The 11,497-nt window shown below is 39.8% G+C and overlaps 1 protein-coding gene across 2 annotated transcripts in view; it reads left to right on the plus strand.

Moving 5' to 3' along the window:
- Positions 1 to 11,497, plus strand: part of LOC143172013 (ras GTPase-activating protein 1-like) — a 93,103-nt gene that overhangs the window by 33,310 nt on the left and 48,296 nt on the right. For both annotated transcript variants that reach the window (XM_076361225.1, XM_076361226.1), the window contains 2 exons: positions 61 to 211; positions 10,190 to 10,268. In XM_076361225.1, the coding sequence (XP_076217340.1) occupies positions 61 to 211; positions 10,190 to 10,268 (230 nt within the window). The remainder of the gene's footprint in view (positions 1 to 60; positions 212 to 10,189; positions 10,269 to 11,497) is intronic.

The raw sequence follows: 11,497 nt of genomic DNA on the forward strand, positions 1-11,497 counted from the left end.
CTCATAAATGACACTAAGATAAGTAATAGTGAATAACACTGTATTATGATATCTTTTCAGTTGGTCAGGTGTGCAGTTTTCTTGTGAGGCCTTCAGATAATACACCTGGTGATTATTCACTTTATTTTCGGACCAGTGAAAATATTCAACGTTTTAAAATATGTCCAACATCAAGCAATCAGTTTATGATGGGAGGCAGATATTATAATAGGTAAGTTTTAATAGTTGTGTGTATTTTATACTTCTGTAAAGAATTTGTATAACATTGCTGATAACTTACTGATATGATCATAAGATTTCAGTATTTCTGAGTTAAAACTTAGTATATTCTTAACTTGCTTAGTAGTTAGTTGTAACTAAGCACATTCTAAAAGCCTTCAAAAGCTTAAGTGTAACTTGTTTATTTTGAAGTATTTTTCTCCTTCTGTAAATGACTTTCTTCACCCTATAAATTGGATTATGACATGTAATTAGGAGAATGCTGTGTTGTCTTGGAAGCTACTATTTATAATAGGGAGTTTCATGTATATGAAAGGGGAAAATTAAAATGTTAGTTTTATCAGAGACATTCAGTAGGGATTTTAAAGTATAAATAATAGTTTTTCCCTTTCTTGTCGATACCCATTTCTATCTTCATTGTTGAAAAAAGTCATTAAATTAATCACCTTAAAACATGTGAATGATACTTTGATCAGAAGTGCAGATCACTTCAGAGTGATGAAACTTAGGATGGGTTTGTTTTGCTATGGGTATAAAAACATGGTAATATGTACAAAAAGAAATGACAAGAGATAAGTTTCCCCTTTCATGGGAGAAGCTATCAATACAGCTCCATCCTTGAATCTGTGACAACTCTATGAATAAGATTATCAAGACTTCTCAGTAGTGAAAACTCACCTTTGCAGTGAGTCACATAATCAGAAATTTTCCAGACTTGTTCACCTAGAACCAGGGCATTCTTCATCCCAAAAGAGAATTTCTCTCACTTCCAGCTTGGCTTCTGAGTGGGTAAAGATCCAGCAGCTGGTGTGTCTGAGAAAATGTCGAGGTCTCCTAAGTAAGAAGTTCAGTGGACTTCTTCATATGATTTCAAATGGACGATGGTTTGAGACTAAGCAATTGGAACCTTATTAACCTATGTATATCCCACACACAGGCTGCTTGAGTACCTTCTACATTAATCAGTCTGGCCTCCAGACATCCTCATTGAAAATCAAGCTAGCTGCAGTGTCAGCCTTTGATGAAGGTAAATCCTCTTTTGCCCATTCTCTAGTTACATGGCTTATTAGGAGGATGATAGGCTAAAAGCCCACACCCTAGGTGATGTCAAACTAATTAGTAAATTAGTGGAAGTCTTATTAGTCTCAAATGGCTTTGCAACATTAGATAGTATAGCTCCAGAAGCTTACTGCAATAAGTTATTACTTTAGGAAATTAATTTCCCACTGCTGGATTCACTTGAAGTGTATATATAAAATACATTTACCTAGAGAAGATTCTTTCCTTGACATTGGACAGAAAACAAGATTAAAAGATTAAGCATCACTAAGTTATGATAATATGCTTTTAGAGGTTTTTTTGAATATTTTGGTTACCTAGGTTGCAAAGATCCTCCTCAGTGAAAGAGAACTGCTTGGCTTTGAAAGACTTCAAGTTTTAGTTGAATGTTTTGGGGAATTACTAATATACTCCTAGGCTCAAATTCTGTCCAAGTTAGTATTTACTGAAAGTTGATAAACTTCTTGGAAGTTCAAACAGTATGTAATACAAGATAATAAGGATGCAAAATGAAGGTGGTAACTGCCCCGAATTATTTACCATAAGATCTACTGCAGAGCGCAATAAATAAGAAGCGGGGGAAAAAAGAAATAACTTTCTGTGGGCTTTTTAATTCTTGTACTGGTTTATTCGTTATGGACATTGGAAGAAGGAAGTCTTTAAATATATGAAGACTAAGGTGGATTGTTGTATGGAACAATCAGAAGTGGCTGAAAAGCATCAAACGGCATTGAGTCCAGAACAGAAACATAGGAAGTATGAATTTATGCAAAATACTGAAATGATTTATGAGCATTTCTTGGGGCAGAGAGAACATCTGTTTTTTTCCTTTATAACTTATCTAAAAACATAGAGTTTGTCTTCACGGTGGAAAAACTAGAGGTTGAAGAAGTGCTGCTTGTTTAAATGCATGTTAAACAGTTTTCATTGATCATCTTTTTTTATAATAAGCTATTTCTTTAAATGCTCTGAAGGTATCTGCTTTAAATCTAGTATTAGACTGGAACTTCAAAAAAATCATCCTTGGTAGTAGTGTTGTTTCTCTTAATATTCTTCTCTTGCTGTTTTAGTGATTGTAAGTGGGATTAAAAAAAATGGATAAAACAAAGCCAATCTGTTCTTTGTTTGCAGAGTACTGATTACAGTTATAGTCACATAAATTATAGACCAAGATTTTTCCATACAAAAGTAAGAACCTGAAGAATAGTAAGGAAACCAACTAAAAAGCTGACTGTTGTTTTATTTCCCAGGTAATTTGAATATCCAGACATGGGACTGGAAGGTCTGCAACCTATATAAGCAATGCTACGTCTCTGCCTATATTCCAAAAGCAAGCCAAAATTATTCTGGGTGATCATGGGGAAAAATTCCTGGGTACACCTCAGGAATCTAGTGTTCTGTGATGCATAGGAAGACTACTTTTTCCACTAACCTTTTCCCTTTGCATGTTCTCCCATCGTTCTGTATATAAATTGCTCAAAACTTCTGTTGATGAGTATGACTGTATTTACACTCTCTCATATGGAGGTCTGCTTTTATTATTTCTTATTCTTATAGCATCTCTACAAAACAGCCAATCTGTAGTCTTTTAGTTGTCTACTTGAAGGTCCTGATATATAGGAAATGTTAAATACATATTGAGTGATTTATTTTGACTATATAATGAAATAGTATTTTCCCATGGACTTCGGTAAAGCATGTAACTCTTGTGATCTTTCTGTTTATTCCATGGATAAGATAGGTGACTACTGGAGTAATATCTACTTTTTCATGTAAAAATTGGCAAAGACCGTTGGGGGGGGCTTTATTAACTGTGTATCATGAAATCTCAAACAGAAAATATATGCTTGCTAGCCTGTGGCCACACCATCCCGAACATGCTCTATTTCATCTCATCTCAGAAGCTAAGCAGCATTGGGCCCAGTTAGTACTTGGATGGGAGACTGCTTGGGAATACCGAGTCCAGGTGTTGTAGGCTTCTAGCAAAGGGCCATGAAGATGATGAAGGGATTAGAGTATCTGTCATATGAGGACATGTGGAGAGAGCTGGGACTGTTCAGCTTTGAGAAGAGAAGGCGGGGGGGGGATCTTATCGCTGTGTATAAATACCTGATGGGAGGGAGCAAAGAAGAGAGACAGACTCTTTTTAGTGGTGGCCAGTGACAGAAAAAGAGGCAGTGGGCACAAATTGAAATATAGAAAATTCCATCTGAACACAAACCACTATTTCTTTTTTTTTTTTCTACTGTGAGGGTGATCAAACACTGGAAGAGGGTGCCCAAAGAGGTTGTGAAGTCTCTATCCTTAGAGATACTCAAAACATGACTGAACAAGGTCCTAAGCAATCTGTTCTTGTTAACCCTCCTTTGAGATGGGGAACTGAACTACAGATGATCTCGGAGGTCCCTTCCAACCTCAATTATGCTGTGAATAACTTGCATGTTTTACAGGTTTTTTTTGTTTGGTGGGTTTTTTTGTTTGTTTGTTCGATGTGGGTTTTTTTGTGGTTTGGTGGGAGCGTGGTGGTTCTTTTGGGTGTTTTGGTTCTTTGTATTTACAATAGTTCCAGTTGGAAGGGACCTACAATGATCGTCCTGCTGACCAAAAGTTAAAGCATAGTATTAAGGGCATTGTCCACAGACAGGCATTGGGCATAGACCACCTCTCTAGGAAGCCTGTTCCAGTGTTTGACCACCCTCTCGGTAAAGAAATGCTTCCTAATGTCAAGTCTGAACCTCCCCTGACACAGCTTTGAACCATTCCCACGCGTCCTGTCACTGGATAAGAGGGAGAAGAGATGAGCACCTCCCTCTCCACTTCCCCTCCTCAGGAAGCTGTAGAGAGCAATGAGGTCACCCCTCAGCCTCCTTTTCTCCAAACTAGACAAACCCAGAGTCCTTAGCCGCTCCTCATAGGACATGCCCTCCAGCCCTTTCACCAGCTTTGTTGCCCTCCTCTGGACGCATTCCAGGACCTTCACATCCTTCTTAAATTGTGGGGCCCAGAACTGCACACAATACTCAAGGTGAGGCCGCACCAACGCTAAATACAGCGGGATAATCACCTCTTTTGACCGGCTGGTTATGCTGTATTTGATGCACCCCAGGATGTGGTTTGTCCTCTTGGCTGCCAGGGCACACTGCTGACTCCTATTGAGCCTGCTGTCAACCAGCACCCCCAGATCCCTTTCTGCAGGGCTGCTCTCCAGCCACTCCTCTCCCAATTTATGCTTGTGCCCATTGTTACTCCATCCCAGGTGCAGAATCCGGCATTTGTTCTTGTTAAATTTCATGCCACTGATGATTGCCCAATGCTCCAATCTATCTAGATCCCTCTGCAAGGCCTCTTGTCCCTCGAGAGAGTCAACAGCACCTCCCAGTTTAGTATCCTCAGCAACCTTGCTAATGGTGCATTCAACTCCTGCATCCAGATCATTGATAAAATATTGATCAGAATTGGATCTAGGATTGAGCCCTGAGGAACACTGCTGGTGACTGGTCGCCAGCCAGGTGTAGCCCCATTCACTACAACTCTTTGAGCCCTGCCCTTCAGCCAGTTCTTCACCCAGCGCACCATGTACCTCTCATCTCATGGTTGGACAACTTGTCCAGAAGGATACTGTGAGGGACAGTATCAAAAGCCTTACTAAAATCCAGAAAAACTACATCCACCGCCTTCCCTTCATCCACCAGGCGGGTGACCTTATCGTAGAAGGATATCAAATGAGCTAAACAGGACTTTCCCTGTTGTGAACCCGTGTTGACTGTGCCTTATGATTGCATTGTCCTTTAAATGCATTTCAGTAGCACCTAGTATGATCTTCCTAATAATTTTTCCGGGTACTGAGGTTAGACTAACACGTCTGTAGTTTCCTGGGTCTTCCCTCATGCCCTTCTTATAAATTGGAATAACGTTGGCTAGCTTCCAGTCAGCGGGGACCTCCCCAGACTCCCAAGACCTTTGGAAGATGATCAAGAGGGGTCCTGCTGTAACATCCGCTAGCTCCTTCAGTACTCTGGGATGAATCCCATCAGGCCCCATGGACTCATGAACATTCAGCTGATACAGCTGGTCCCTTACAATTTCAGTGTCCACAAATGGAAAGGCACTGTTCCCACACTCATAGTCCTCCAACTCACTCAGAGGACTGGGCAGCCCAAGGTTGATCAGTATCATTAAAGATTGAGGCAAAAAAAGCATTGAATGCCTCTGCTTTTTCTTCATCCCTATTTGTCAGGTGACCGTCTTCAACAAGTATCGGTCCAATGTTTTCTTTAGACCTCCTCTTGCTATTAACATGCTTAAAAAAGCCTTTCGTGTTGTCTGACACAACACTGGCCAGTTTCAACTCCAGTTGAGCTTTGGCCTTTCGTGTCTTCTCCCTGCATATGCGAACCAGGGGTCTGTAATCTTCCTGCGAAGCCTGACCTCGCTTCCAGAGATCATACCATTTCTTTTTCCTCCTGAGTTCCCTGTTCAGCCAAGCTGGTCTTCTGCCCCGCTTGCTTGACTTGCGGCACAATGGGATTGCCTGCTCCTGTGCTTTTAAAAGGTGGGTCTTAAAAACCAACCAGCACTCATGGACCCCTAAGCCCTCAAAGGCAGATTCCCAGGGGACACTGCTAACTAGCTCCCTGAGTAGCTTGAAGTTTGCTCTCTTGGAATCCAGGGTAGCAACTCTGCTGACCTTTTTTCTCATTACACCGAAAATTTTAAACTCGACCATTTCGTGATCACTGTGGCCAGGACAGCCACCTACCATCACATCCCCCACGAGTCCTTCTCTATTCACAAACAACAAGTCTAGGAGGGCATCTTTCCTAGTTGGCTCACTGAGTACTTGTGACAAGAAGTTATCTTCCACAAACTTCAGGAATTTCCCAGACTTGCCTGTCACAGCAGTATGGTATTCCCAGTTGATGCCTGGGAAGTTGAAATCTCCCATAAGGACAAGGGCTACGGATCCAGAGATTTCTCCTAATTGCCTATAGAATAACTCATCAGTGCTAACATCCTGGCTGGGCGATCGATAGTAGGCACCCACTGTGACAGCTGCTTTGTTTCCCATCCCCCTAATCCTCACCCAGAGGCTCTCAACCACATCATCCCTAACTGTAAGGGCTGTACAGTCACACCTCTCCCTTACATACGGTGCCACTCCTCCACCTCGCCTGCCCTGCCTATCCCTCCTGAACAGCCTGTAGCCCTCCATCCCAGCACTCCAGGCGTGGGACTCATTCCACCAAGTCTCACTAATACCAATGACATCGTAGCTCTGGGAGCTGACCAACGCTTCCAGTTCATCCTCTTTGTTTCTCATACTGCGTGCGTTGGTGTACAAGCATTTCAGACGTGCTCCTGAGCCCTCCGTGCTCCCTGGAGCAGCATAAATGTTCCCACTAGCATTGCCACCCTCAGGCAATGCCATGCCAACCCTTGGCTTACCTTCAGCTCTCCTGTTGGTGTCCCCTTCCCCCATCGATTCTAGTTTAAAGCTCTCTCGATCAGTCCCGCCAGCTTATGAGCAAAGAAGTGTTTCCCCCATCGGGACAGGTGGATCCTGTCAGGCCCCAGCATACCTTGTGTCTCAAAGACTCTTCCATGGTTATAAAAACCAAAGTTCTGGCGGAGGCACCAGTCCTGGAGCCAGGTATTGATGTCTTGGGCACACCTGTTTCTTCCAAAGCCTCTCCCCATTACTTGGGAGGGTTGAGGAAAACACTACCTGTGTTTGCTTTTGGAATATAGGCAGAGATCTAGTATTGCTTATATAGGTTGTGGAACTTCCAGTCCCATATCTGGATATACAAACTATCTGGGAAATAAAACAATATTTAAATGTAAGATAGCATTTATTAATGCTTCACTTCTGATTTTAGAAAGCGTGGTAGGATAGGCATGCCTATTGTACCACATATCTCATGCCCCTTTCTCCTCTCCATCTGTATTCTTTCTGAAATCTAACCTTCCTAAGAGAGAGTTTTCTAAAAACTTGTAAAATTTAGGGGGTGGGGCAGCAGCACAGGGTGATGTATCTGGTGATTCCATGTCAAAGTAGAAGATAAGAAATATTGACCCAACAGTTATACATTGAATAAGCTTTCAAGTTATCTTTAGTTTGAGAGATGAGACAATTTGAGACTAGAAGACTGGAGTTGTTGGAAGCCTTTTTTATTTTAACTGATAGATTAATCCATTTTTTGATAGGCTGAGCAATATCGGCTTAACATGTTAATTCTTTTCCTTTATAATTTAATGATGTATAGAGTAGTGTTCTGCTTTCTGGATTCTTCAGTATTTGAGGCGTCAGCAGTTGGAATAACTCTTAATTCCCCTGTTAAGTATTAAAAGAATGATGATGAGATACTGCTCGTGATGATGAGATACTTCTAAAATTATCCAAGTAGCTAGGATTTGGGCAGCCTAATAAGCCCTATGCTAAACATTTTACAGTTACTAAAGTAACTGTAACGTAGTATTGAGATTCATTTTTATTTCTCTATATCAAACCAAGTTTAAGCGGTCATTTTTTTTAATTCATACTTATTTATACTTTACTTGATGTATTTTGTGTAAGTAGGATTTTGTTGCTGTCAGATCCTGAAAAGAGTTATAATCCCTTTTTTCCTATCCCTTAGATTCTTTTTGTGGTCAGTCTTATTTCATGCTTTACATTTTACATGTTAGATAGTTTGGATCACTTGCAAATTCATTCTCAAGTGTATTTGAAGATATGTGGTATCTTTCTGTTTGCAATGTTCGGCTTGTTCATCCATTTGGGCTGCTTTAGTGGTAAGACAATATACAGTGACCATCTGAGTTGAGTTTGTGAGGGGGAGAAGAGGGCTAAAGAAAAAAACCCTTAATCGCTCTATCAAGGTATAAAGCCCTAGTCTATATGGTACTCTAACTCCAAAATGAGTTTTCAAATACAACTCAGTTTATTCTTCAGCTCATTTTACAAAAATGGAGAAATTGGGCAATTGCTTTTTATGTTGAGGGATGACTCCTGTTTTTTTAACCAAGGAAGGAGAGGAGACATTGATAGTCAAGGTATTCTCGATTTGATGAATGAGGAAAAAATTATATAAAGCTGCTTTATTATTGATTGTCCTCATAAGAAGATGTTGGCAATAGCTGTTCAACATGCAAAATACAATGAGTGATTATTTTATGCAGTGTGGTAAAGCTTAAATTTTAATGGAGAAAATGGCATATGCATATTGCATATCAATAAAAAATTGAAATTTATTTGATTTTTAGTAATACTGAGACATTCAAGTCACATTACAAACCTGAAAAATAAAAATGTTCGTGGGAAGATTCATTGACTGAACAAGCATACACTAGTTCATAGCTTTAGAAGAATGAGATAGAGAAAAAGCAAATAAAGATGTCTTTCTATTGTTTGATCATTTTTATAGTATCCTATATCTTTCCTTTGGACAAAATTTTATCCAATTGTAATAGGCCAAAGATCTCATCGTGTGCCTTATTGGTTACATTTGCACACACAGCTAACAGTATACATGAAGTGAGAAAACACATAAAATATACTTCTGTTCTCCACTTAATTACTTAGTTCTTTATTTTCAGGTTGATATTTTGTATGTGAATGATTCACGTGTGTTGATGTTAATATTACTTCTCTTTATTACAATGTAACTTTCAATAACTGCAAAAATAAGAGCAACTCAAAGATACATTGAATTTTAGCTTGTGTCTGTCACTATTTCTCTCCTGATCTTTCAAAATACAATTTAAACCTCATTCTGGTAATTAGAATGCAAGCTTCCCCACAGAGGAGTGTTACTGACTGGGTAGTTAAATTAACATGATAGCTCAGTGATTTTGAAGTATAATCTGCATAATCAATGTTACAAAACTTTTTTATTTCCCACTCCTGTCTTCCTAGAAAGAAATTGCTTTGCACGGTTTGAAGTGTCTCCCCTTCCCTAGTTATTCTAGGACTTTGAAAATTACCAATAAAATAGCAATTTTCAGCCTGGTTGGAGAGCTGGGAAATGCGCATGCGTTAATTGAATGTGGAAAAGGTAGTGTACTCATTTGGCATTGTGGTGGGTTGACCTTGGCTGGCTGCCAGGTGCCCATCAAGACCCTCTCTAACTCCCTCTCCTCAGTGGGACATGGGGAGAAAATAAGATGAAAAACTCATGGGTCGAGATAAAGGCAGTTTAATAAAGAAAAGCAAAGGCTGATTGCAGAAGCAAAGGAAAACAAAAAGATTTATTCTCTACTTCCCATCAGCAAGCGATGTCCAGCCATTTCCTGGGAAGTATGGTGTCAGTATGCATAGCAGTTGCTTTGGAAGACAAACGCCTTAATAATGAATGCCCCCCCGTCCTCCTTTCTCTTAGCTTTTATTGCTGAGCACAACGTCCTATGGTATGGAATATCCCTTTGGTCAGTTTGGGTCAGCTGTCCTGGCTATGTCCCCTCCCAACCTCTTGCCCACCCCCAGCCTACTGGCCTTTTAGGAGTGGGGTTGGAGAGACAGCCTTGATGCTGTGGGAGCACTGCTCAGCAGTAGCCAAAACTGGTTTGTTATCAACACTTTCTAGCTACAAATAGAGAGCACAGCACTATGAGGGCTGTTATGGGGGAAGTTAACTCCATCCCAGCCAGACCCAATACAGGCATTTTCAACAACTGATTGAAAATGTTCTGCGGAGTTTAGAATTAATGCATTATGAGTACAGTTCTGTGAATTTTCTTGATTTCAATGTATTAGTAAATTGTCATTGCTGCAAACGAGATTATGATGTTTAGCACTTGATTTTTATTATAAATTTGTGAGGAAATGTAGCGTGATTGCATGGAAAAGCAAATTCATACAGAGGAAAAACTCACTGGTTTAACATTTTAAATCTTATTTTTCTTATTTTAACAGTATTGCTGAGATCATTGAACACTATAGAAAAGAACAGATTGTTGAAGGATATTACCTTAAAGATCCTGTTCCAATGCAGGTAAAACTTCATCTCTGAGCACTTGTTATTGAAGATATTGACTTAATCCTCAAATATTTATAATATAGGAACTGAATTACAGCAGAAGTATCCATGATAGTTAAACAGCATCATCCCCTCCTGAATTATTGTTTTGAGCTTGTGTGTTTCTTTCATTTTATCCTCATGTGCATTCACTTATCTAAGGTTGGCTTGTAGTAAACAGAAGATATGGTAAGCTTTGTCTGTGCTCTGGGGTGTAAATGCTCCGTCTTGTGCCCCCAGCTCTGGTCCCTGATTGAACCAATGCTGTGCCTTAATACCATGTTGGGGTTGGGGGGGAACTAGGCTGCCCTCCATTCTTCTGTTTCTGGCATCTTTCTTCCCCCAGAGAAAACCTATATGCACAGAAAAGCTTCAGAGATGATCAGGGGGCTGGGATTGCAGGGCATGTTCTGGAACATTGTTGCCCTGTAGCATAAATTCATCTTAAGAGACTACCGATAATAAACAAACCACATCGTCTAGTTTTTCATAAAGTTATAGCTAGTTCTAAAGTATATTTGTATACTTTGTTCCCTATCTATTCTCAAACTTTCCTGTTTTGATGGTTAGAAATTTGGTTTTAATTTCCAACCTAAATAGTTACCCCTTTGTTAGATCTATTTTATTAATACAAGGGCATTTCTTGTATTCTCCCTTAGTCAGCTCACTAAGCTGAGCATACCAAATCTGTTTTTTGTCTCTTCATAACGTTCTTGTAGTTGCCCTACTACCACCAATTCCAGTGTGAGTTCATGTTTCTTGAATGTAATGGACCAGAACAGCTCAGAATACCATGTCATTAGTAATTCCTTTTTTCTGTGAGATTACTTACCAGATATATCCTAGAATATTATCTGTGTCATTATTGTAGCCACATTATATTATATTGTTTTCTATTGGTAAGTATCAACAAGTGCAAATTTTATGTTGTATTACTAGACTTATGCCTTATTATTCTGATCGTTCCATTATTGCTGATTGGCTTGTCATCAATGCTTCCCAGTTGTCTGCTACTATTAACTCACGCTCTGTAATGTGGTTGAGGCAAATGTGAGGAAATTTGAATTCTGAGACTGATCCTTGAAAAGATTCACCTAGTAACTTTCCTTGTTCTCCATAATTCTTTTTTGATCATGGCAATCATCTTCACTTTGGCACTTTGTATATCCACTTATGGTTCCTGTATCAATAACTTTCTCTGCGTT

Source organism: Aptenodytes patagonicus, chromosome W (assembly GCF_965638725.1).
Source record: "Aptenodytes patagonicus chromosome W, bAptPat1.pri.cur, whole genome shotgun sequence".
Classification (NCBI taxonomy): Eukaryota; Metazoa; Chordata; class Aves; order Sphenisciformes; family Spheniscidae; genus Aptenodytes; species Aptenodytes patagonicus.